General features: G+C 45.4%; 2 protein-coding genes across 2 annotated transcripts; one reads left to right on the top strand and one right to left on the bottom strand.

Annotated features, from left to right (window-relative positions):
- The first annotated feature begins 49 nt into the window (after positions 1 to 49).
- On the top strand, positions 50 to 4,524 carry arl1 (ADP-ribosylation factor-like 1). The gene is made up of 6 exons (XM_041029871.1): positions 50 to 158; positions 884 to 1,021; positions 1,825 to 1,906; positions 2,150 to 2,261; positions 3,044 to 3,222; positions 3,540 to 4,524. Exons 1-6 carry the CDS (start codon positions 155 to 157, stop codon positions 3,568 to 3,570), a joined length of 546 nt encoding a protein of 181 aa, XP_040885805.1. The 5' UTR covers positions 50 to 154; the 3' UTR covers positions 3,571 to 4,524.
- Positions 4,525 to 4,596: 72 nt separating this feature from the next.
- utp20 (UTP20 small subunit processome component) lies at positions 4,597 to 22,896 on the bottom strand. The gene is made up of 61 exons (XM_041029870.1): positions 22,719 to 22,896; positions 22,345 to 22,425; positions 22,175 to 22,241; positions 21,942 to 22,074; positions 21,618 to 21,806; positions 21,326 to 21,407; positions 21,017 to 21,154; positions 20,763 to 20,918; positions 20,461 to 20,613; positions 20,223 to 20,357; positions 20,063 to 20,140; positions 19,775 to 19,953; positions 19,528 to 19,680; positions 18,787 to 18,875; positions 18,425 to 18,530; positions 18,156 to 18,306; positions 17,868 to 17,930; positions 17,595 to 17,762; positions 17,393 to 17,469; positions 17,171 to 17,250; positions 16,818 to 17,082; positions 16,540 to 16,731; positions 16,321 to 16,411; positions 16,133 to 16,218; positions 15,409 to 15,534; positions 14,823 to 14,989; positions 14,479 to 14,687; positions 14,218 to 14,361; positions 14,042 to 14,121; positions 13,657 to 13,892; positions 13,364 to 13,508; positions 13,123 to 13,210; positions 12,886 to 13,029; positions 12,532 to 12,585; positions 12,272 to 12,424; positions 12,028 to 12,183; positions 11,757 to 11,897; positions 11,533 to 11,670; positions 11,256 to 11,395; positions 10,981 to 11,063; positions 10,552 to 10,871; positions 10,319 to 10,458; positions 10,028 to 10,184; positions 9,695 to 9,793; positions 9,424 to 9,591; positions 9,123 to 9,289; positions 8,858 to 9,005; positions 8,649 to 8,765; positions 8,356 to 8,526; positions 8,106 to 8,237; positions 7,873 to 7,983; positions 7,583 to 7,732; positions 7,212 to 7,394; positions 6,990 to 7,121; positions 6,775 to 6,907; positions 6,488 to 6,672; positions 6,338 to 6,409; positions 5,953 to 6,228; positions 5,629 to 5,755; positions 5,344 to 5,489; positions 4,597 to 5,232 (listed from the first exon to the last, which is right to left on the bottom strand). Exons 1-61 carry the CDS (start codon positions 22,767 to 22,769, stop codon positions 5,077 to 5,079), a joined length of 8,457 nt encoding a protein of 2,818 aa, XP_040885804.1. The 5' UTR covers positions 22,770 to 22,896; the 3' UTR covers positions 4,597 to 5,076.
- Positions 22,897 to 23,063: the final 167 nt, after the last annotated feature.

Genomic DNA, 23,063 nt, shown 5'->3' with positions numbered 1-23,063 from the left:
ATAGTTAAATGCTGTTTTGCATGTGACGAATGTTGCGAAACAAAATCCAAGCGAGAGTTGGTGACATCGTTCAGCGACACGTCAGCCACACGGAAGAAGGTTTCTGTCCAACCTGCCACTGCTCTGCTGAAATAAGGAGCCTAGCTTTATCGAAATGGGTGAGTATTTTAATTACTGGTCGATAAAATATGTATCTGTCCTATTTGTACCTGTAACCTATTATCTTATGAGTAATTAGATGCGGACATATCTGTCTGCTTCGCTCGACAGCGCAGTGCGACTGTTACCAGCAGGCTAGCTAACGTTAGCTATTTACAGTGAATGCCGTATGTTTCTCGTCCATGCTGTTTTGGTGTAGACATGTCCTATTTGCTTTCCTTCCAAGCTGTTCAGTTCAGTTTAGTTTGTTTACTGACATATTGGTATCCAGGACGTAACTAAGAAAACACGACAACTTGCGGTTTTCGGCTAATTCCACCATGACATGGTTACTGTAGCTAAGCTAACTTCGGCTAACTTGTTCAACCACCTGAGTGATACTGACAGTGAATAATTAGCAATTAGCTTTTGAATAACTTTTATGCGTATGTTTTCTTTATTCGTCATTGTTTCTGTTTATGATAGCTCAAAATGATTAAAAATGCCTCTGAATACATCATTGGCAATCACAGCCAGTGATGTATTCAGAGGCATCACAGAAGTGATGTGCTACGCCTGATAAACCCAAAATATTCAGTTCATAATTAACATGGAACCAGCAAATGTTTGCTGCATTAGTTGATGAATGATCTAAAGTGTTTTTTTTTTTTTTTTTTTCATCTACTAAATAAAAGCGATTATTCTCAGTACTAAAATTTTGTTTGCCCTGTGTGTCTTTCTCCAGGTGGTTTCTTCTCTAGTCTCTTCTCGGGCCTTTTTGGCACCAGGGAAATGAGGATTTTGATCCTTGGTTTGGACGGCGCAGGAAAAACAACCATTCTGTACCGGCTACAGGTTGGAGAGGTGGTCACCACAATCCCCAGTATGTCCTACTTTTCTTTATTTCTTTATTTAAATATTTGTGAATCAGCAAAACTCAGTTTATCAGTAGTACTATTTTTAACAAGCTGTGTATGTAGATATTAGAGCATGGACCAATAAGCCTGCAGGCAAATGCTGTCACAAATTTGGCAAACACATGCAACTAGGCTGGTCGACATTCCTGTCTGACACACAAGTGTTGCAATGCCGGTGGGAAAAAACAAGTTCCACTGGCTCTAATTCAACAGATTTGATTATAGTGAACAGAGGTGGCTGCAGGGTGTCCTGCTGTTTGTTGTCAGTGTTGCTCATTTGCAGATCTTTGTGGATTAAGACTGATTAACATATTTACAGTAAAGACAGAACAGTGTAGATTGTAAATTGTTTAATGAAAATGAACCTTGATTCATAATTTGTTGAAAAAATGGCAAAGTATGTTGTCAATTTCTCAATGATTAATATAGTTTCGGAGAGAAAGACTTCAGAAGACTCGTCATCTGATGTGTCTCTGAGCTGTATCTAGGAACTTGGACCGTAGCTTCCAGCATTTTGTCAGTTCTTCCTTTTTATTTAATTTTTGGAAAAACCTGAATTTCATATTATTTTTCTCCCAGTCTTCTGCACATTTCATAGCTTCAGAATAGAAATTGAATCAAGAAAAAAAGCTGTGTCTGCATGTATTGCAGTGTTTATCATAATTGCACCACTCAGCAGAAAAATCCCACTATTCATCCAGATAAGACAGTGATGACAATCAGGATCACGTTCTTTGCCTTCACTGCATTTGGCTTTCTCTCAACACAGCAATCGGCTTCAACGTGGAGACAGTCACATATAAGAACCTGAAGTTCCAGGTGTGGGATCTGGGAGGACAGACAAGCATCAGGTAGGTGGAGGTGGCAGATGGTATCTGTGCTGCGGAGCTCCCAGGTGTGAATAAGTGGAAGTGAGTGCATGTGGTGCTCTGTCACCACCTTGCAGATTGGATTTAAACAGATAAATTTTAACGTTTTACCTTCTGTCTCCATGGTTGTATAACCACTGCTCACCCACTCTTTGATGAACCTTGTCTGCTTCTCCACCCTCTTTTCTGTCTCGCAACTTTTCTGCTCTTCGCTCTGATTCACAGACCCTACTGGCGGTGTTATTACTCAAACACAGATGCAGTCATCTACGTGGTTGACAGCAACGACCGCGACAGGATGGGCATCTCCAAGTCTGAGCTGGTGGCCATGTTGGAGGTAAGAGGATACATTTTCAACTACAACCTAAATACACTGCTCCAAGCCAGATGTGAGGAACCTTCATTACAAGCCAGAACCATGGTGTTAGTGGCAGAGCTCTGCTGATGTCCAGCACTTCGGTTCTGAGTGAAATATTTCAACAGCTATTATGACTTCTCCTCTAATGCTACCATGAGGTCACATTATGTGTTTGTTGAACACTGGTATTTGACAAGATATTTAAAAAAAGTTAAATTTCCATTTAAATTGATAATAGTTTTTTAAGGCTATGGTTACATAGATACATGGAGCATGATACCATATCCATTTGTGACATTTAACCACTACTTTGTATTCAAATGTATAGCATTTAATTAGTAGTATTTAAATTTGTCAGAGAGGATGTGGATTTTATTCCCCTTTTAAACTCATAGTAGTAATTTCAAGTTGTTCAATTTGAGAAACCTGATTTGAACTTTTCTTTTTGTTTCCTTCTTTGTGGGTTTTTGTTTCAGATTCATTTCTGAACTAAAACTTAAATTGGATTGACGAAAATCCAGACATCAGAATTCAAGATGAAAAACTCAGGCTTATTTTTGGTTTTTGAAATTGCATTACACATGAAATGACTTTCTAGAAATTACAAATTCAGACTTATAAATGCTCTGGTATTTAAATTTGAACACTTAATTGCTTATAAGATGCAAATTACTGCATTTACTATCTGACATTTTGTAAATTAGATTTCAAAATTTCCTCTCTTCATGATCTAATTTTGGGACTGTGCTTCTTCCATCCAGGAGGAGGAGCTGAAGAAAGCCATCCTGGTGGTATTTGCTAACAAACAGGACATGGATCAGGCAATGACACCCACTGAGGTGGCGAACGCTCTGGGCCTTCCCGCCCTCAAGGACAGAAAATGGCAGATCTTCAAGACCTCGGCCACAAAGGGCACAGGCCTGGACGAGGCAATGGAATGGTAGGCTTTACCAAACATGCTATATTAGAAATAAGAGTAAATTATTATAAGAGTAAATTAAGGGTCTGAGTAGGAATAGCACAACATCCTGTTGGAAAAGCATGATTATTATTTTCATACAGAGACGCCTGGTTAGCAGTGAGCTCACCAGCCATTTTAACAACAGCAAATGATCATGTGGAGGGCTCATAAAAGTTAATTCCATTAGATTACTCATTCTCTTCACTGTTAGTTCATCAGTCATACACATTGCACAACATGTTATCTGTTCTCTGTGTTTACCAAGGCTGAATTATATTTGCTCTCTGTCCTTTCAGGTTGGTGGATTCCCTGAAGAGTCGGCAGTAAAGACTCCCCCACCCACTCTGTATATACTCCTGACCTTTGACCCGTCTGTATGAAGCCTTGTGACTGACCCCATCCCCCACTTCCCTTTGGACCAGTGATTGCACTCCTGCCCTCCTTTCCCCACTTCATACCCACCTGAAGCCTTGACCAAGCCCTCCCAATGCCTTTCAAGCCTGGAAATAAGAAGCTGGGGCTGCAGTAACGTCAGGACTGGACACACACACAAACACACACACACACACACAAATGCACACAAACACACTATGCCCAAGTGATGGTTTCAGAGAGGCCTGGGACTGCAGTGATGGATGGGCAACAGGTAAACCACGGCATTTACATTTTTATATATCTCAGAAATGCATCCAAATGTCTGTTGATAGTTGAATAACACCTGTGAAAAAACATGTCAAACAAAACTGCTAATTTTAAGAACCATTTTGTAAAAGTGACAACAGGCTGGACACAGCAGCAGTAAGCTTCAGCTAAGTAATCTGCATGTGGAGAAACCAGAGACAGATTAGCATTTGACGGGCTCTAATGTAAAAGATGAAGAACCACCAGGAGGCAGCATTTTCCCATTAAAGCACAAACATCATCAGAGGTCCAGATTGGGAAAGTAAAAGAAATTTGGCTTCAGTCTGGAAAATTTCTTCTGCATGTCCTCTAGCCAAGTGTTACTGCAGCCTGGGTTGTTTTGTACTATAGTCAGGCAGATGCAATGACATGGATTTCTACTTTTTCCTCCTGTTTATTTGTGTTGTTCCTAATTTTTAAAAAGAAATAATGTAGTGGTTAAAGCCTTTTTTTTCCATTGAAACCCATGAGCGCAGCTTTGGCATATTAGTCATTTAGTTATCGAACACTAACTGTATGCTCAAAGTTTGATGGTTACATATTTATATCTGCTTGTACAGTGAAAATGATTCTCAGTAAAGATTACTGTCAGTGATTGTACCATTACTGTGTTAAAACTCTTTGATTCTAACAAAGTACTCTACAGGAAATTTTCTGGAGAAATGTTGGATCTTTTTTTTTTTTTATTACAAAACATACATTTAACATTAGCACAGGATATAAATCTGAGCATGATTCTACACTGTATTCACAGCAGGAACATAATAGATTTCAGCTTTGATCTACAATTCATATGAATTGATGTCATGAGACGTCCTGCTGTGCAACAGTTGTTACATGATGTCTCATTTCTACGTCCTCTTACACATACAAAGGGTGTTGAATGTCTTAGCTCTCTCTTTTCTGTCTTTCTTGGCCCAATGAAACATTTCCTTTGTCAACTGACACATTAATTACAGTTGTAAAAGTCTTTGTGTGACATCGTGAGGTGAGACTTACGGACTCTGCAGCCACTTAGCTCAGAAGTGTCCGGAGGTGTCCAGCCGTCTGCCTGCTAAATGAGAAGAAGTCACTTTTCCAGATCACCTGGCCGGCTCTGATCCCCACCTAGCGTCCTCGATAAGCAGATGTGACCCCCCTCGCCTTCATGGTTCACTGCACCATAGCCAGGTCTTTCAGAGCATGGCCCCGGTGCTTCTTGGCTTTATATCCGGGCCGTAGGAACTCGATCTTCCTCTTCTTGGCTTCGATTTTGTTCTTGTGCTTCTTGAGTTTCTTCTTAGCAGCGATGTCTGGGTTAGCGACCGCCTGGGACAAGACAGATGAAGAAGGTGGGTAAGGTGGCTGCCAAAGATAAAGTCGTTGCCTGTGTGTGTGTGTGTGCATTTGTTGTGTTTATGTGTGTTGTCTTCATTGTACCTGCATGGCTCTGTGTTGTTTACGTGCCGCTCGCCTCTGTGAAAACTCCCTCTGGACAGCGGAGAAGGCCAGCGAGAATCTCTCCAGCCCCACTTGTTTCTTCAGCAGCTCGATCAGCTCCTGTGCCAGGTTCTTCAGGGTCGGGTCTGGACAGAGACGGACAGCAGGAGTCAGCCATGAAGGAAAGTAAGTAAAAAATGAGGACGATTTCATTGTTAGGCCATTTTCCCATGTGTGAAGTTGGACCCTGGACAAAGGGTGTGTATATATGTGTGCCATAGTTACCTTGGTCTGCATAGGTGCTGTCCAGCTCTCTGTACAGAGGAGTGATGATAGTGGTCAGATAGGGCCCGAGCCTCTCCTTCCCCAAGTCCATAGCTATTGCTCCCAGGAACTTGAACACACACGTTCTCTGTGGGGGAGAGTGAAGGTAAAGAAAATAAAACCAAATTATAACTCAGCCACTGGGAAGACTGACTGTCTTAAACTGTCTGTCTGCAGTGTTGTCAAGTTTACACCTAAGCATGTGAGAAGTGTCTGAATAGTAGGACACACTGAGTTGTCGTCAACCAGAGAACAGGACGTGTAACTCGTAGTTTCCATGGTTACCTTTAGGGGAACTTTGGGAGTGTGCGCTGCCTCTCTCTTGGCCATCAGAGACAGCTTCTTCATCAACCACAGCAGGGAGGGAGGGCGATCGTCCTTGTCGTCATCTTCCTCTTCTTCCTTTTCCTTTTCCTCCTCCTCCTCTCTTTCTCCTTTCTCTTCATCACCGTTCTCCACCTCCTCCTCCTCCTCGTTCACTTCCTCCAGGGGGGATGTGACGTCGGACTCGGGGGAAATGAGGTAGATCACCTTGCCGACGAACAGCAGGTTCTTGATCACCTGTGGGCGGAGCATAACACGTCCTTCAATCAAATCTGATCTGTGTAATTTGCTGAAATGTGTTTGAGACCCAGTAAGACGGGGGGTGTTGTGGGCTGAGGTTGTCCACCTGCTCTCCTGATGCTGTGTCCAGGAACTTGGACTGTAGCTGATGGCAGAACGATAACGCCAGCTCTCTCATCTAGACGTCAGAAAAGAGAAATTTGTTCATACAAAGAGATTAATGCAGAGATTAGAAACAAGTGGTCCTTGGCCTCACCTTCTTGTCCAGGCTGCTGGTGATGAAAGCTGTGGCTGCAGACTGCGGTGACGAATCTCTGTCTTCTCCTCTGCAAACGGCGACCAGCTGTTCTGCCTGCTGGACGGCAAACAGCTGGCCAAAGAGCTGCGAGGCGGTGAGCCACACCCAGCAATGAGGGTACCGCAGGTGGGCTTCAATGTGACCTGCAGGTGCATTAGGGGAGAAAAAAAAAGTTTTAAATGAGTGTATTTGCAATTTGGATGCGTACGTGAGTGAAAAAGCAGTTGTGTGCTTTGGGCCTTTACCCCAGATCTGACAGAGTGTGTCGTGAGGCTTGCTGAGCTCCAGCAGGTTGCAGTGTTTGCAGAGTTTGCTGATGAGAGTCAGATAACTGAACAACAGCCTGTCTGCTCCTTTCTCATCCTGCTCCTCTTCAATCTGAAAGACAGACAGAGTTACTTTCTTTTCCTCACATTTCAAACCCGTGGTCAAAGACGGCGTCCGTGTGTTTGACATTTACGTCTTCGTAGTTGTCGGGGTTGATCTCTCTCTCCAGCACAGGCAGCAGGTCGTCCAGTCGACGGGAAAACTTCTCCTCCTCCACCTCCACGAACAGACCACAAATCTGAGCCCCGAGACGCTGCAGACTGGCCTGGGAAGGAGGGAGACACCTGTTTAACCTGAGAGCTTAGTGAAAATTACGTAAGACTTTGAAACACAACAGTCACCACAGTTACTGTACCTTTTCTGCATTCAGCCAGGTGTTGACGAGGGAGAACAAGGTGTTGTGGTGGTTCAAGTCCATCTGGGCCAGCAGGGCCTTGATGGCCATGGCGGCCATTTTTTTACAGCGTGTCGAGTCATCGTTGACCACGACCAGAGCCAGCGGGGCAAAGAACAGACCGCTGTGCTGTAACAGCAGTTTCTGAACAAAAGAAAGAACAGCAGGTTGTAATATGAATCAAAGTCAAACCTTTGCATTGGTGAAATATGTTGTTTTTTTATGTTGAAGCCATTGATGTGTTCAGTGTAACAGTGGATTGTGGTTATCATGGATTATATGTGTGTTTACATATATGTAGGTTATCATGCGGTCCGGCTGAGGTGACTCACCTGAGGGAAGGTCTGGAAGATGTATGCCAGCATCTCCAGCACAGACTCCCTGCCTGTGTCGTGCTCATACTGCAGCTGCGCCACCACAAAGTCCAGGTGCCTTCCCAGCTTCCTGCCCAGTGGGTAATCCAGCAGGTACTTCAGGTAGATCTGCACAACACAAACACTGTTTACTTCCTGCCTGAACTGAGGACAGTTGTGTCTTTAACGGACATTATGCAGCAGAGAGGAAAAACGTAGTTCCTTCTGCTCCCGTGTTTTTTTATGCGTGTGTGTGTGTGTGTTACTACCTGTCGACAGTGGATTCTGATCATAGCGTTGCTGCCGGTGACGGACAGCTTGGCAACTTTCTTCATCACCTCCTCCATCTCTGGAACTACCAGCTTCCTGGATAGAATCGCCTGAGACAGATACACAAAAACAAAATGTTGTTTTACACAATTTGTCTTAAAAGTACTAATGATATTTTACAATTTCAATCTTCTGCACATAAAACACCCAGCACATCACTCAGACTGGTCACCTTCAGCAGGCCGAAGGCAGTGGCCTGTCGTGACTGATCGTAGATGTCCTCCTCAGCATATCCCAACAGCACCTGCAGCTGCGTCTCAGAGATTTTGTTGCTTTTGACATTCTTCACTAGTATGGTGATTGCCTGGGAGACAAACACAAATACAGGCAGGAGAGAGAAACAATATAAATCAGTGGATTTTTAGCTGCAGTTTCTTTAATGAGGTTTTAACAATCCAGTAATTCATAGATGGCTGTGCTACCTTAAAGCAGTTCTGGACCAGGTGGTAGTTCTCCCCGCGGGCGGCTCCGGCCTTGGAGTAGTCCTTCAACAGGACAAACAGCTGCTTGGTCAGCTGTTCAGCGTTCTGCTGCACTGCCGGTAGAGGGAACTTCAGCAGCCAGGTGAACGCCACCAGAGCCTCTGTGATCACCTGGGGGAGATAACAGTGGGAGGAGAGCAAGTCATAATCTCCATTTTATTGATCTGAGAGATCAGGATGTGTTTGATCAGCTGATGGCGACTGGTACACGTGTAAACGTCAGATGCTAGCACCTTGACATGCGTGGAGTCCAGGCAGTCGAGCAGCAGCCGTACAAAGGGGTCCAGCATCTCAAGAGCCGAGGCCTCAGACGACGTCACCCTGGATTTCTTCAGACTCAGGTGGAGCAGCTGAGGAATAGATGGATTAATACATTGATACAAACTGATGCTAATCAAAACATCAGGTGAGATTACTGAAGACTAGCGTGAGTGACCTGTACCTTGAGGCCAGCGTCCACCAGGATGTGCATGTTGGTTCGGCTGCTGACGGGAGCTTTCTGACCCCCTCTCTTTGGGGTCGGAGGCAAGAGCAGACAGCTGGGAGGGGGCAGCCTGGGGTTGGGGGGAGGCTCTGCTGAGGCTTTCTCTCTAGAATTACACACACACATACACAGTGTCACAAATAGTAGATGGAAATAAGCATCAAAGTGATTTACTGTACTCTGAGCTAAGCTTTTGTGTGTGTGTGTGTGTGTGTGTGTGTACCGGTCTCTCTTGGTGAGCAGTGGCAGACTCTCGCTGATCAGGCCGTGGCTCAGCAGTAAGATGTCCTGAGCGGTCATGCCCTTGTTGGCAAGCAGACCCAGGACCAGCCGCCGCAGCACGGCACTCACCCGGTTACACACCTTCAGACGGGATGAAGTCTCCAGTATCTGGTGGGAGGATTACAACAGATCACGGCATGTTAACTACTGTCAGCTACTCGAAGCTGTAAGTTTTTCAACATTATTAATAATCATTTTTAACATCATTTCTTCAATCCAATCAAACTGAATCACTGTCTCACCTCCTTCAGTGGCAGCACGAGCTTGGTGATGCTCTCCTTGCTGCAGAACTGGGCCAGCAGCTCGTAGGAGTCCATGCTCTTGCTGTGTCGAGCCTCCATCAGCTTGGAGACGATGCCCTTCACCTCCTTCTCCTCAGCCACGGCCCCGAACAGCTCGTTGTTGAAGATCTGACCGACATTGGACAGAGAAGAGCAGAGGAAACAGGTAAGATAAGATTTGACAAATGGGAGACGACACAGTGATGTGGAGTGGGGAAAAAAAAGTTTTTACATCGATGAGCATGTTCATGCATGGGTCCAGGTCACCACTGTTTAGGGTTGGACTGAGGGCAGACAGCAGCTGGTACACTGTAAATGTTAGCACGTGGACCTGGACAGGGGGGACAGTAGAAACAGGTCAGAGACACAACCATGTTTACATGCTGCTGTCTACAAAATGAACTACTGATGTGTTTGTTTAGTGAATTGATTTAAACTACATGGTAACTAGGACAACTTTAAAACGTTTCAGATCAAAATGTGTGAGATGTTTTAAGGATTATGTAAAATCTTTCGACCAGACACAAAACGTTGTGTGTGTGTGTGTATATGAGCGCGCTCTTGCCTGGTAGCCCTTGACCAGGACTCCTTGCATCTCTTTGAGCAGGTACTTCAGGTATCTGCACCCCAACGCCTCAGTGATCTTCACCAGCGTTCCTCTGGCCACGTCACGTATCTCCTGGAAACGGTTCCTCAGCAGCACACACACGTTGATCAGGATCCTGGATCACACACACACACACACACACAGAAACATTAAAAAACAGAGAAAATACATGTACCTTGTTTCTCTTTATGTTTAAAGACATCTGCCAGCGACACACTCACACACACACATGTACACACAGCATCATACCCGGGCAGATTGGCCTCCATGATGTGTTGAGGCAGAGTCTGCATCAGCTTAACCATCGCGAAGGCGATGGGTATCCTCGCCACCTCCTCGTCCTTCACATCCTTTGACTTCACTGCCTTGTGCTCTTCATCACGCTTCACCTAGAAGATACACACACACACTTTCACAATTAGACTGCGGTTTGAAATTTCCAGAACAGATTAGGACTTGTCACGTGCCGGTTGTATGTTTACCTTTGCAGTGAGACACCTGTGCAGGCGAGGCAGCACGCTGTCATTAACAGTCTGGTGGATGGAGCTGATCAGAGACTCCAGCTCCTCTTTGCTCTGTGGCAGCCCGCTGGCCGCTGCAGCAGGTTTAGGAGTCACCGGTCCCTTGGCTTTAGACGTGGCCGCTTCCTGTGAGACTTCATCTTTGTTGTCCGTTTCCATAGGAACATCAGATAGAGCAGCCTTACCGTCGATGTCCATTGCCTCCTCATCATCGCTTGCTTCTGATTCGTTGTCTGCAGCTTCGTCCACGTCTTCTGCATTGACTGCATTGTCACTCCCAGCTTGTTAAAAACATGTTGTTTGATTTAGTCAATTTTACAAAAATTAAGAAACAGACAATCCAGAACAGAAACTAATTAAATTACTAAACTAAACAAATTAGTGATTCACCTTCTCTGGCCTTAGCTGCCTCCATTTCTCTGCTGAGGGTCTGGTGGTCAAAATGGAAAGCCTCCAGGACTGTGACTAGCAAACTGGAGTTAGAAAAGGAGGAGGAAAGAAGAGGAGGAGGAGAGGGAAGCTTCTATGAGACGCTTTAAGTATTGTGAATTAAAATGAAAAGAACTACAGTCATTAAAAGGGAAAATGACAAGGATATAAAAAGCAATCCAGAACCATTTTAAAAGTGATTTTAAAAGCAAACACAAACTTGAGGAAAGCTCTACCTGACAGCCAGCTTCTGCTCAGCCTGTGCAGTCTGCAGGATGTGGATGAAGTGTTTCAGGTAGTAGAGGTACTTGGACCAGGTCAGCCTGCGGCACACTGCGCCCACAACCTCCACTGACGCTGACGTCATGTTCTCGTGCTGCAGCGTGGCAGAAGAGGAGGCGTCAGACACACAAACAAACATGCAAAACGCATACAACTTTAGTTTCATGCACGGCTTTAAAAAAAAAATTAAATCAAATGAGTTATGTTTCATAATGTGTGTAGATGAGTCACCTTGAGCATCTTTTCATCGAGCAGGGCGGTCATGGCGTACGGCATTATGTAATTCTGTAGGGAACGAGACGTCATCACCACCGTGCCCTCGGTCAGCTGCTTGGCCAGCTTCCTCAGCGCTCGACCCCGTCGGTGGATCTAAACAGAGAGGAAGGTGTCAGTGTTTGCGATCTTAGGGAGGAAGGAGGAGTCCGAGCAGCGAGCTGTCATGGTTTCTTTCTTACCTGGATGTGCTTCATGTGCTCAAAGAAGTCAGACTCGGGATCGTTGTAGTCTGTGAGCTGCACCAGGTCTCTGAACTCTTTTTTGGAGGGGAAGGTCTTCACCAGGCAGGCGAGCACAGTGGTGTATTCATGCTGCACACTCTGAGCGAGCAGAGGCACACAACACACTTTTAAACGCAAGTCATCCTGAGTGTGTGTGTGTGTAGTGGTTTAGTATTTGATATAGCTAGTTTGTTTAGAACTTGGATGAAGTGTGTGTGTGTGTGTGTACCTCTTTCTTGCTGCGCAGCCCCTTGTGTACAGCGTCCAGGATGGTGTGTTGTACAATGTCCTTGTAGGTCTGTTCTCCAGCTCTGACCGCTGCCAGCTGCATGATTACTGCAGACAGACACAAGGTGGCGTTGTCTCCCAGTGACATGTCACCAATCTGCACCAAAGAAGGGATAAATAATGAATATCCTCATGTTATAGCTATTTGTTATATATATATATATCTGTATCACGTGTCCACTGACCTCATAGGTGTGGAAACAGTTGTGTACGATGGTACTGATGTAGTCCAGGTCCAGAGTCTGCATGTCTCTGACCCGCTTGGTAGCGTCTTGGAAAGCCGTCAGACGCACGTCAAAGTAGATCTCATCCAAGTGGCGACTGTCAAACGCGTTGAGCTGCAGAGAGGGAGCAGGAGTGTGTTTACTCTTACTGACTGTAAACAGGTGAATCTGACCTTACAGTAAATAATAATACATCACCTAAGTGTATTAAATGATCTTACCTTTGTGGCTAAATCAGTGATGTATGTGAGCGAAGGGTCCAGATCTGACAGGGTCTGAAAGAATGAGGGAGATTCATTTATAATCCTGTACCAAGACTCTCTTGGTTTTTTTCAGTGGAATCATTATTTAATATACAGAAAATGCACATTATTTTCTTTCAACCATTCCAATCAAGTCTGGGACTAAAGTAAAAAAAAGTCAAAAATAATGAAGAAACTTCTACAGATTTCTTTTCTTGAGGTTTTCCTGAGATTTATCTTGGGATCCCCAGGTGGAATGCAGTATCTAACGGTGGATTTCAGTTACTGTGTGCCTGTGATCATAATATTTTTCGTTTCAGCTCTCTGCTGTACCTGGAAGACGTTGGTGAGGGCCTGCCTGGGCAGCTTGCTGTGGATGATGGAGAACAGTTTGCTGAGAGGCCGGAGGAAGGCAGAGGGCTGCGCACACTGTCGCAGCAGGTTCTGTACGGTGGCCAGGATGTCGATTTCTGTCTCCTGAAACAAACACAGACTGAGGTAAATAACTGGTAGCATGAGTCTTATTTGAGCTCTTACACATCACAATAATAAACAATCTGTTAGTCTTACTGGAGGGTTGTTGCCTTTCTGGAGGTAGGGGAGCAACAGGCTGATGAGCACTGAGCTCTGCTCCTTGTCGCTCACAAATCGGCTGACCCTGTCAGAGAGAGAGAGAGAGCGACGCATCAAAAACAAAGTAAAACGGGAGAACAACAGGAGAATGAAACACAGTGAAACAACATAAATATGAATGAGTGTGATCTCTACTGTATCTCCTCAAATCCAAATAGCCAGTTGACAGTGGACTCACTTGGAGAGGATGTTGAGCTCCTTGGCGACCTGCGCTCTGAACTTCTTCTTCTTGAGCCTGTCAGTGTTGCGTACGACGCCGCTGAGGTACTGCAGCAGGGTGGAGATGTGCGGCAGCAGCAGTCTGGAGCCCAGAGTTAATGAATCTAGAGGAAATGCAACAAGACGCACATCTAACTTTGGCCAGCATCAGATTAAGAAGCGATACACAGAAGGAAACTTCGTTCAGACTGTACTCTGAGTAAAACTACATCCTGTATTTTAATCTTTTTATTAAAGGCACCATCTGCTAACCTGCAGCGACAAGAGCGCCCTCTCCAGGCTGCGGGAACACGCTGTTGTTGACGCTCAGCCCTGTCTCTGTCTCTGAGGCAACAAAGTCTTCTGTCGTTGCTAGAGACTCAGCCATGTCCATTACCATGGCGATGGTCGCTGGGGAAGCGTTCTTAGCAGAGAGGAGGGCGAAGACGTTCAGGAGGACATCACACTCCGGATGCTCTGATCTCTGCTTGGCCAAAAGAGGGAAGTACCTGAGACAGAAAGATGGACATATCTTTACTTACTTTAACACAGACTGGATGAAAGACGCTGATGGAAGGATGAGGAATAGATGGATGAGGGATGTGATGGGAACAAGACAGACGGAGAAGCGACAGATGGAGAAGCGACAGGCTCTGACCTGGCATTTTTGCACCACAGATGAACGAGTTTCAGCAGAGGGGTCGGGGAGTAGGGGCTCTCTGTGGGGAGCCGACACACCTGCACCAAAAAAACAACAAAAAAAGAAATTTAAACCTCTAGGTGAAACACAACTCTCTGGACAAAGACATATAAGAAGTTGTTTTCGAGATGTACCTGAGGCCAGACCACAGCCTGGAAGACGGCATCCAGCTCGTCTGGGCTGAAGCTGTAGGAGTCAAAGCTGTCAAAAAAGTCTTGGATCCTCAGGATGCCGAGCCGCCTTAGGTTCTTCAGAGGATTGATGCAGCCTGTCCTCAGCTACAAACACAAAGAGGCAGAGTTTAACGCTTCATACGCTGTGTTCACTGAGGTAAGATCATTAGAAACATGTTTAAGGAACAAACTTTGAAATCACCCCCCCTCCATCCTGGTTACCTGCTCCCTGTTGTCCAGGACGGTGGACACAGAGGCGGTGACACACAGCAGGATCTGCAGCACTTTGGGCAGGTAGATGTGGATGAGGTGGCCCAGTTTCTGGATCACCACGTTGATGATGTTCAGCAGGCCGTGCTGACGGCCCAGCGGCAGGACGGCGCCCATGTCCGTCTCAGCAATTGCCCTCTCCACTGCTGCCAGACAGGAACCTGAGGACACAGAACAGGGACAAGGGAACTTCTTCAGCTCAAATAACAGAACTCCTGTGTACTGTGCTGCATACAGAAACCATTTTTCTTTCTAAAAAGGTGCTTCCTGTTGCTTCGAAATCTTTTATTTTCTACCTTGGCTGTGATGGCTGACGGGCTCCAGCAGCAGGTCGATGAACATCCCCAGCTCCTCAGCCTGGCAGCCTGCCAGGAAACGCAGAATGATGGAGGACCGGGAGGCGGTGGAGGCTTTCCCCTGGAACTTACTGCCCGCTTTACTGCGCAGACGCCCAAACAGGATCCTGTATCATGAACAGCAAAAACAAGGTGGGTGACTGAGAGAACATCAAAGTTTAGACTCTTTGATGTAAGGAAAATAATCTTTTGCAAAGCACTTGCCTGCTTTCTAGCAGATGAAAAGAAATTCAGTCATGAAATGTCTTTGTGTGTTTAATATGTAACCCGTGGGTGTTCTTTTGTTAGTTTAATTAAAGTACTCCCAAAATGAGCAAAGCGGAAACACTTCTTTGCTTTCAAGCCAAGAATTAACCAGTTGAGACGATCAATATCTCTCTCACTCTCACAGTTAGCTTAGTTTTGCATTAAGACTGGAAAGAGCTGGCATGACCCTGATCCAAAATGAAAGACAAAATGCTACAAAAAAAAAAAAAAAAAAAAACCCCAACCCAAAAACTACTTTGCACACACACATGTACAGTACCTCATAAGCAGTGGGATCAGTCTGGATCTGTGTGAAGCATCAACCACTCCTGTCTCCTCAGAAATGTTGAAATGGACAATCTCCTCCTTGAAGTGTTTGTCTTCCAGTAGCCTCTCAAGATTCTCCCTGAACAAACACACACGCACACACACACACACAAAAACAAAGGTCAAAACCCTGGGACACAGAGCAGCACCCCTGTGATTTGCAGTGGCTCAACGTCTTGTTCAAAGACAGTCACTCAAATTTGACTTAAAGAAACTCCCACTTGCCTATAATGTATTCTCATAATGATTTTCTATGTAATTCATAAACCACAACAATGTAAACAATGTGAAACTCCATTCTGTGTTACAGAACGAAGCCCTGCCCAGAAACCAGGTCAGTGGGACAGCCTGATCCTGAACAAAGAGCCACACATCCAGTCATCTGGAACGCAAAACTCCCCCAGAGCCACGCATCTGTCTGCAGGCAGGCTGGAAGTACGGTAAACGGATAGCTTGATAACAGACGGTAGAGGGCATAATGTCAGATAGAGTCAGCCCTGAAGTGGAGGTTAACATTCCTCCGTCTGTAACCGTAGACGGTTGGTGACGAGAGCTGTAGTTTATCAAGAAAGCTCACAATGATCCCATTGAGGGAGAGGGACATGCTGGGAGACTGTTGCTTCACCAGAGATGTTTTTACAGTATATTTATTTTCCTGTCCGTCTCAGTTTTCCTACCTGTATGGTACTATGTTGGGATCTTTGTATGTAAGAACACACTCCAGAGCCACTCGCTGAATCTGCTGGTCCTGATGGCAGAGCAGCTGAGACACAGACACAGAGACAGACAGAGAGAGAGAGAGAGAGAAATAAATCATGCTGCTTTGATGCCTGAGAAGATACTCAACGTTAAGTATTAGGATTACCTGGTTATAGAGCTCACTGAGGCTGCCTTCCAGGTAGAGGGCACGAGGGTTGGTGAATTTGGCAAAAACCTTTAGATGGGCAATCAGCTGTCTATGAGAGGGGGGGGGAGAGAAATCCCATGAGAGCTTAACACATTCAGCACTGGCTGTCGTAAACAGTAACACCCATGCTTCCAGATCCTGTCACTGATATCTATATATCAGCAACTGTTATCTTACTTGGCAGTTGCTCTCCTTGGAAGTGCCTTCTTCTGTTGTCGGCCTTTCTCCTCTTCATCCTGCTCCTCTTCATCTCTCTCCTCCTCCTCCTCCTCCACAGGCATCCCAGAATCCTCTTGGACAGCATTACTATTCTTCTTCCTCAGGTCCTGAGTGGGGGCTACCAGCAGGTCGGCGGGAAAAAACTCATTCCTGACGACGAAAACAATAAACATCAGGACCAGGCACACATTTTTGATGCTTTTTTTTTTTAATGATCAATGAGGTTCATCACTGACCTGATAAACCTGAGCAGCAAAGGACTCAGTTCTCGGCTGCGTGGCTCCACTCTGTCAGGAAACTGGGCCATGGCGCGCCACAGCAGGCTGCGGAAGTTGGGGAAGTCCGTCCTCTCGTTGGGGTCGCAGGTCAACTTCAGCTGCTCCAGGAACAGCACCCCCACGTCCCCGCTTTCAATGACGTCACAGCCCGGCTCGCCCTGATGACTGGACCCTTCCTCTTCATCACTGACATCATCTTCATCGCTCTCCTGCAGCTCCTTTTCTGTGACAGGTAGAGAGGGGAAACGTTATTTTTTCTCACATTGGGTTTGCGTGCTGCGTTTTCCCTGCAGCCCAGTGTGCAGCCTTACCAGCCAGGCCTGCCACCATCTCCAGATGTTCATGGTAGACTGCCCAGAAGTCCTTGTTGTCCATCCCTCTGGCATGACTCCTGTGACGAGGGAAGAAATTATTTGGGGACACTACAACGGCCTATGGTACTGTAACTGATCAAACGTAAATGACTCAATTAAACATCATAAGTGTATTGATTTCACCCGGAATTAATTTTGGCAGGATTCTTTTATACTCACACAAGAAGGTCAATGACTGCGTCCCACAGTGGCCTGAAGTTGACGAACAGCATAGCGATGAGGTAACGCAGTGGCACCTGGAAGAAAAGAAGAGGAAACAGGATGTTTTCACGTATAACACTGGCGAAACATTGGCTCGTTCCTGCATCTGCTGTAACATTTTCCCACAACTGACATTAAGATAAAGTCCCTCTCTCTGTACCTGCTGGAAGGTGCCGGGGGGCCCCTGTGGCAGGCTGCGCTGCACCAGGTCGTGTCTCAGCTTCCGGAGGTGAAGCAGCTTGTCTCTGTAGTCCTGCACTGAAGCCGGCACCAGCTCTGCCTGCAGGCAAACTGCGAACAGCGGCTGCACCTCCGCACTCTCCTCACCCTGGACAGAGGGAGAGACACTCACATAAATAAGTATGTGAGCTTATTGTTTCTGCACCTTCTATATTTGGTGCACTTTAATGAGAGTCTGGACTGACGGCTGTACCTCGGTCTGTGGGGGGAGCTCTGCCTCAAACTGAGAGAGGATCCTCAGAGTCAGAAGGCGGATCTGAAAGAGAAAACAACGAATGGTAAAACTAAAGGTAATGCAGGTAAAACATAGATTTTATTCTTCCCATTTTCCTTCACATATTCTGGATTCATCTTATTTTTTAACCCTAAACACCCAAACAACAAAGTTAATCTTCTGAATCTGAAGTTTCTTTGTGTTTAGGTGACGCTTCTACACATCAAGGGATCCGATTTGCTGCTGCTGCTGTGACGGGAGACAAACCTTAGAGATGTTGGAGGAGAGGTTGGCGTGCAGAATCTGGTAGACCTCCAGCAGTGCACTGTGGGATAGATGCTCTGAAACACCACTGAGTGACAGGTGAGTATAGTAGAGATCTCCTAGCAGCAAGGCAGACAGATCTGTGGGAAACTTCCTGGAATAAAAATAATAATAAAGGAACATTTTTCACATTGTGATAGTCGAGGACTTAGACTCTAGACATTCAGCCACAAAAAACACACAGGGACAGGGAGGGGCTATTCAGCACACACCTTAGGACTGAAGTGATCTTGTCCACAGGAACCAGTGAGAGAAGCTGGACAGAGCCATCCAGACTCAGGAGGCAGCTCAGGGCCTGTCTGGCTACGAACAGACCAGCTGGAGGGTGGAGGAGCAGGGACAGGAGGGAGGGGCTTTAGTCAGTCTTAAGAACAGCAAAGCTTGACACACAACTCAAAGAGAAACCGATATTACATTCAGTTTTCAAAAATATCTGCCTGATATATTTGCTGTTGATTTACGAAGCAATTCATCTACTGCTCATTTCAACTTCATTTCTGGAAACAGCTGAACTAAAACAGCTGTTTCCAGAAATGAAAATTTAAAGAAAAGAAAAAAACAACATGTCACAAACCTTTCCCCAGTTTCTCTTTCTCAATCTCACCCAGGAGGTGGTTTAAGAGAGCACTCACAGCAGGAACAACGCTAGCTGGAGCCAGAGGTCTGAAAAAATGAAAAACAGTAAATGCAACAGATCAGGGGAAATAAATAAAAAGACACCTGACCTTTCAGCAGAACAGTCAGATAATCTGCTGTGACAGTCTTGGATATTTGATTATATCCGAGCTGAATAATATGTTCTGCTGTCATGAATCAGACGTGATTAAAGATTCCCTGATTCATTTCACTTTTCCAAGGAATTTACCGATTCTCCGCGTCTGGAATATATCTCTCAAAAACAGAAACACTGTCACCAGGAATCTTGGGGACTGTGACAGTGACAGGAACTCGTTCAGCAGCAGACTCATTCTTCCCCGCTGCACAACAGAGCGACACAGGAAACCATCCCTGCCCGTTGCTAACAAACTCCATGTATTTGTCATTTTAAACCTCATGTACATATGCAAATGTGAAGATGTTTTTATTTTATTTTATTTTATTCAATTTTCTAAGTTGTTTTTATTTTCATTTTATTTTCATTTTCACTTTATTTTATTTATTTACTCTTTTATTTATAAATGTTTTCTCTGTGTACTACGTTGCAATTTCTTCATTTTCAACTGGAAGTTTGTCTGTAACTAAAGAATTTGCCTACGGGGATGAATAAAGTTTTTCTGATTTCGATTCTGATGTGTGCGTGTGTTGTGTGTGTTACCTGACGTGTGGCAGCAGCATCAGGGCGACCCAGGGCAGAGACAGGTCAGTGATAGACTGTTTCTGGTCCTCAGGAAATCTGATCAGAGACAGCACCATGTCTGGCACTGCTGGCTGGTCTGGTGTCGTGCTGCTCGCCTGATCTGCCTCCTTACTGCGAAACAAAAATTTATAATCATTATAAGAAAGCTGCATGAGTCAGAGAACCAGAGACTTTGAAATGTTTGCACTGTGCTGTAGTATCTCACCCCGTGGTCTGTCTGGTGAAGAGCAGTGGGTACGTTTCAAAGGCCATGGAGCCGTCTGAGGGGGGTGGAGCTTTGGCAAGGATCAGGCTGACCAGCACCTCCAGGCCATAGTGGCGAGACAGGGCATCTCCACCACTGAACAACCCAGCGGTGAAGCGTAGCAGGCTGGGGAGGAAGAGCTGGAGGAGAGGGCGGGGGAGGAAGATGTTAGCGTCAGGAAGACACTGACAGACAGACACAGAAACAGAGGAGGAAAGTACTGAATATATCACTCTAGTGATGACTCACCTGTTCAAACTGTTTCATGGTAAACATCTCCTTGGTGAACTCTAAGAGCAGCTCTTCTCCCAAAGTGCTGCCAAACACCTGTTGGAAAACACAGAGTCAGAAAAACAGCTGTACACACTTTTACTGGCTATTCAAAGTGTGAACTTCTTTCTCTCGTCACCTTTTGAACCGTCTCCTGGATGAGTGATCTGGGCAGGCTGATGTTCTCCCCGAGGAGCAGAGAGGAGATGATCTGGAGGAGCAGGCGGGAACAGGGAGCTGACAGAGCCGAGCTCTGAATCAGCCGCAACACCGTCTGCAGGCATGACACAATACAAGACAAGAGACATGATTTTAACTTTAAGGGAAAATAAGGCTTTTGAACATGTAATTAAATCTCACAAATGATCTTCTCTTACCTTGCAGACGGCCTCTGGCTTGGTGACCTTGGCACCGTCTTTGTGGGACACCAGGGTGTGGAGGATGAACAGCAGCCTCTCCAGCTGCTCTGTTGCCAGGCCTGCCTCCTCTCCCTTCGCCTCCATGACATCAAGGACCTCCACCACGCTGACCTGTATGTAGGGTCACACCAACATCAGGTAAAAGACACCGACTTTAACAACCAAAGTGACATATCACAGTGTATCAGTTCAAACCTGAATAAGGGTCAGTGGCGTTGGTCTAACTTTACATTTGATGTTCTAACTGAGTCCTGCTTTACCTGTAAGGACTCCCATAAAACCAGGAAGTGTTCTCTATCAATGTGATTGGCTGCAGTCTGAGCCATGTGATCCAGAGCGTCTCTGACAGTGTCCCAAGGCAGAGAGACCCCTGGGCTGGTTGTGGGGCCGAGCTTACGCAGAGCCACAGGGAGAGCCTGTTGAGGAAGTTACAGAGAAACAGAAAATGAAGATCTTCTTCTTTTCTTTGACATTACCACGTTATGATTCTCTAAAATAAATCAATGAAACTCACATTTGCAGCAGTGGAGTGGAACATGTTTCTGACTCCTTTGCACATCTCAAACAGCAGCTGACCTGCTCCTTCAGCCTTATCGGGGTGCTGCTGCAGGTCTGAGAACACATGAGTCAGCAGGGCATCAAGATCTGGAACCTGTGGTGGGACAAGATGAGACATGAATTCATCACTGACGACAACTGCACATAATGAATGCTGAAATATTTTCTAATGCAAGAGATTACTGCTAAAACACTTATGAGACAATATTCGCTAAAACTTTTAAAAATTAAATATGTGATGTCTGATCGCAGAAAGGCTTCTCACCTTTCTCATCAAAAAAGAGAAGCTCTCTGCCGCAAACTTGCGGATGTGCTCCTTCTTGTGTGCCAACAGTGTGCTGTACAGACTGTGGAGTGGGAAGAGGTGTTAATGCCAACTGACATGTGACTTGCATGCAGTCTGATTGCTAATAACCGTTTTTTGTCCATGTCATGAAATACAAATAATGTATGAGTGCTGCAACAGGGAATAGAGGGCTCTTTACTTAACGTAACCAGGTGCTCTCGAAAACATATTCACCAGTCAAACATCCGTAGAGTCTGACTCCAGCTCTCACCTGTAGATGTTGGTCATGTCCTTCACCATGAGCCTCCACAGGTACTTGTAGAGGTAGGAGAGGCAGGTGAAAGCCCACTCCAGGACCTCTGTGTCCTTTGTGTCCAGCAGTGAGGTGATGAGAATGAAGAAGTCAGGGAAGTGAGGATAGAAGTCAGTCTGCAGGTCTCTGGCCAGCTGAACCACCAGGCTGGGGAGGAGAGACACAACTGAGGTTAGTGCCATGCAAAGTTTAATTAGCAGCAACAAAACAACCAAAAAGCTTCTTGGCATTTGGAAAAACAACTCCTCTGGTAAAACCACAAGCCACATGCCAAACACTTACTCCAGCAGTGGTTGGTAGGCCAGACTGTTCTTGACAGCCAGGTGTGTTTTCAGACTCTCTACTATCGACTTCTGATGGAAAACCAGCATGTTGAATGACTGGCTCTTGTTGGATACCTCCTTCAAAAATGTTGCTGTGGAGAAAAGGGCATCAGTTTTACATTAGAAGCATGTCATTTACTACAGGGTGATAACAGAGCAAACGATGTGGTATTTCTTATATTGTAAACATACTGAAATTCTGTGTCAAGTTGAGGTCTCGCCATTTTGTCAGTCCTTCAGAAAAGTATGTTTCTACTTCCTGCATTGAGAGAGAGAAAAAAAGAAATCATTACCACACAGAAAAACTGGGGACTTTACTGCATAAAAGGAGTTTATGGAGTTAAACTACTGACTGTACAAACCTCAGCATAAGATCCAGTCCTGTCAATGCGATGGATGACATCAATGTTGACACTGGCAAGTCTTTCAGCAAAAGTGAGAAACTGAAAGAGACGAGTCACAGCAGTTTATATTCTGCTGCAGCTGAGAAACAAATGATCTAATAATACTGTTATAATGAGACTACACCAGGGAGCTTAAGTACCATCTCCAATAACTTATTAAACTATCCTATCTAAACCTAACCTAACCTAAATTATCAGTTAATTCCTCTACTTGTATCTTGCATGTTTAACATATATATATTGATAAAATGACTGGGTTTCCACAACTTTATCTACACTACTTCCCTGCTCCACTATCCGCATCATGCTGCGGTGCGTTCGAAGACCCTCACCCTGTAGGTGTTCTCTGACTTGTGATACGAAGACTTGGACTTGATCTTCATCTTTGCTCCGTATTTCGCTAAAAGGCGACTCGTATTCCGGATACTGGCACGAAATTAGAACGGTTCGTGAAAAGTACACTTTGTTTCTTCTCTTAGCTCATGCTACAGCTGTTTATACACACACACACACACGCCGACATCAGGACGCAGCCATGTTCAGCAAAGCATTATGGGAGTTTTTCTTCTTCTCTCCGCGTGGTAGGGGAAAAGACGGGGAGTGACGCGAGAGAAATCCTCCCTTGACTTCCGACTTCGTTTAGGGCTTCGTTACAGAGTAATTGAACGATTATTACT

The sequence above is a fragment of the Toxotes jaculatrix genome, chromosome 22 (assembly GCF_017976425.1).
Source record: "Toxotes jaculatrix isolate fToxJac2 chromosome 22, fToxJac2.pri, whole genome shotgun sequence".
Classification (NCBI taxonomy): domain Eukaryota; kingdom Metazoa; phylum Chordata; class Actinopteri; family Toxotidae; genus Toxotes; species Toxotes jaculatrix.
This window is presented reverse-complemented; position numbering and strand designations above follow the sequence as displayed.

Excerpts from the sequence above, each read along its gene's own strand:
- arl1 (XM_041029871.1), top strand. Across the intron at positions 1,022-1,824 it reads GGTGGTCACCACAATCCCCA|CAATCGGCTTCAACGTGGAG; the intron begins GTATGTCCTACT and ends CTCTCAACACAG. Across the intron at positions 3,223-3,539 it reads CTGGACGAGGCAATGGAATG|GTTGGTGGATTCCCTGAAGA; the intron begins GTAGGCTTTACC and ends CTGTCCTTTCAG.
- utp20 (XM_041029870.1), bottom strand. The coding sequence starts at position 22,769 with ATGAAGATCAAGTCCAAGTCTTCGTATCACAAGTCAGAGAACACCTAC. Across the intron at positions 18,307-18,424 it reads AAGATCACTTCAGTCCTAAG|GAAGTTTCCCACAGATCTGT; the intron begins GTGTGTGCTGAA and ends TTTTTATTCCAG. Across the intron at positions 6,229-6,337 it reads ACACAGCATCAGGAGAGCAG|GTGATCAAGAACCTGCTGTT; the intron begins GTGGACAACCTC and ends CTCCGCCCACAG.